This window comes from Austrofundulus limnaeus, unplaced genomic scaffold (genome assembly GCF_001266775.1).
Source record: "Austrofundulus limnaeus strain Quisiro unplaced genomic scaffold, Austrofundulus_limnaeus-1.0 Scaffold1682, whole genome shotgun sequence".
Classification (NCBI taxonomy): domain Eukaryota; kingdom Metazoa; phylum Chordata; class Actinopteri; order Cyprinodontiformes; family Rivulidae; genus Austrofundulus; species Austrofundulus limnaeus.
Genome location: NW_013954084.1, coordinates 33767 through 35122, shown reverse-complemented (window position 1 = coordinate 35122; position 1356 = coordinate 33767). Strand labels below are relative to the sequence as shown.

The 1356-nt window shown below is 35.6% G+C and overlaps 1 protein-coding gene across 1 annotated transcript in view; it reads right to left on the bottom strand.

The window, feature by feature from the left end:
* The window catches only part of adamts17 (ADAM metallopeptidase with thrombospondin type 1 motif, 17), a gene marked incomplete in the record, with an annotated part of 49581 nt that overhangs the window by 21761 nt on the left and 26464 nt on the right, over nucleotides 1-1356 (bottom strand). Inside the window, 1 exon segment of the mRNA XM_014033265.1 lies at nucleotides 129-283. Within this exon segment, the coding sequence (XP_013888719.1) occupies nucleotides 129-283 (155 nt within the window).

Below are 1356 nucleotides of genomic sequence, written 5' to 3'. Positions count from 1 at the left end.
AAAACAAGATCAAAAAGACTTTTTGGCTGACATAAGATTTTAAAACTTGGTTAGATGGACAGGTTTTGCAGTGTACTTGTGACGGTAGTAATTATTAACCAAGGTGTGTGTGTGTGTGTGTGTGTCACCATCGTTAATAACAGCCGTCAGCACACCAACATGTCTGTTGAGGGAAAGACACTGCAGGTCTCTGAATCCTGGGGCTCCTCTGGGACATGCAGGTCCTTCACAAGCTCTGTGCTCCACACTGGATTCTGGACAATGCCTTCCATCTGGACCAGGCCTTACATCAACACAAACACACACAGAAGAACTTCTGATTGCTGGGTTGCAGTCACATGACCCAGACGACGTGTGAACGTCAGAAGGGGGACAGGAAGTGATTTGTTCTGGTTCAAACACAGTGAAATGGATCACACACACAGAGTACGATAATGCCCTAAATGAGCTGGTGCAGACAAGATACCACAAAAAATCTGCGTACATTTAGGATCTGATTCATGTTATCTTAATAAAAAAAGACTTGTTATATAATCTGTAGGATTTACCTGGTGTTGAGACGATCAACATAAACTAGCTGCTGCTGCAGACCTCATGTTAGCGGCTACGATGAGCTAAAGGAAAGCTTTCAAAAGCCTCAAAGCTACAATTATTTAGTTTCATGTTGGGTCAAACATTTAGGATCAAAGAAACTTTAAATATCTGTTGACTTGTTTCTGCCTGGGTCAGCTGTGCTGTTTTAAGTAGTTAGCATATGATAACAACGCTATCGCTAACAAGTTTAACAATGCTTGGATCTACTTGCTAATATTTTATTTAGCTTCTGTAAACCCAAATTCAAGTATCTATCCAGGAAAATATCTGACAATATGATTTAAACCAGCGGTTCTTAACCTTTTTGACCTCGGGGCCTAATTTATTGAACAAAGTGTCACGAGGTCAGTCACACATTAACAACATGATCAACATGATAATTATTATAAATCTTGGTTTAAATTTTATTGTTTTTACATCATAACTAAACTATCATAACTAACATAACTAAATTAAATACACGTACAGTTTAAAAGTAAAACTCCTGTCAAATAATCACAAGACATGATTATAACAAACATTTTATATTGTAACCTGCCCATAACTATTATTTGAACAAATACAAAGGTCAGTCATCAGACCACTCAGGCTTATCAACACAACTAAGTTAGCTTAACTAAGTAAACCAACTGACTTAGAAATCTTTAGTAAAAATAAATTAAACAATAAAAAATACAAAAACAACATCAACAATAAATATTTAAACTAAGGGAAACTAAATAAAAATAAAACAATAATAATGAAATAAAATGGGTTTAAATC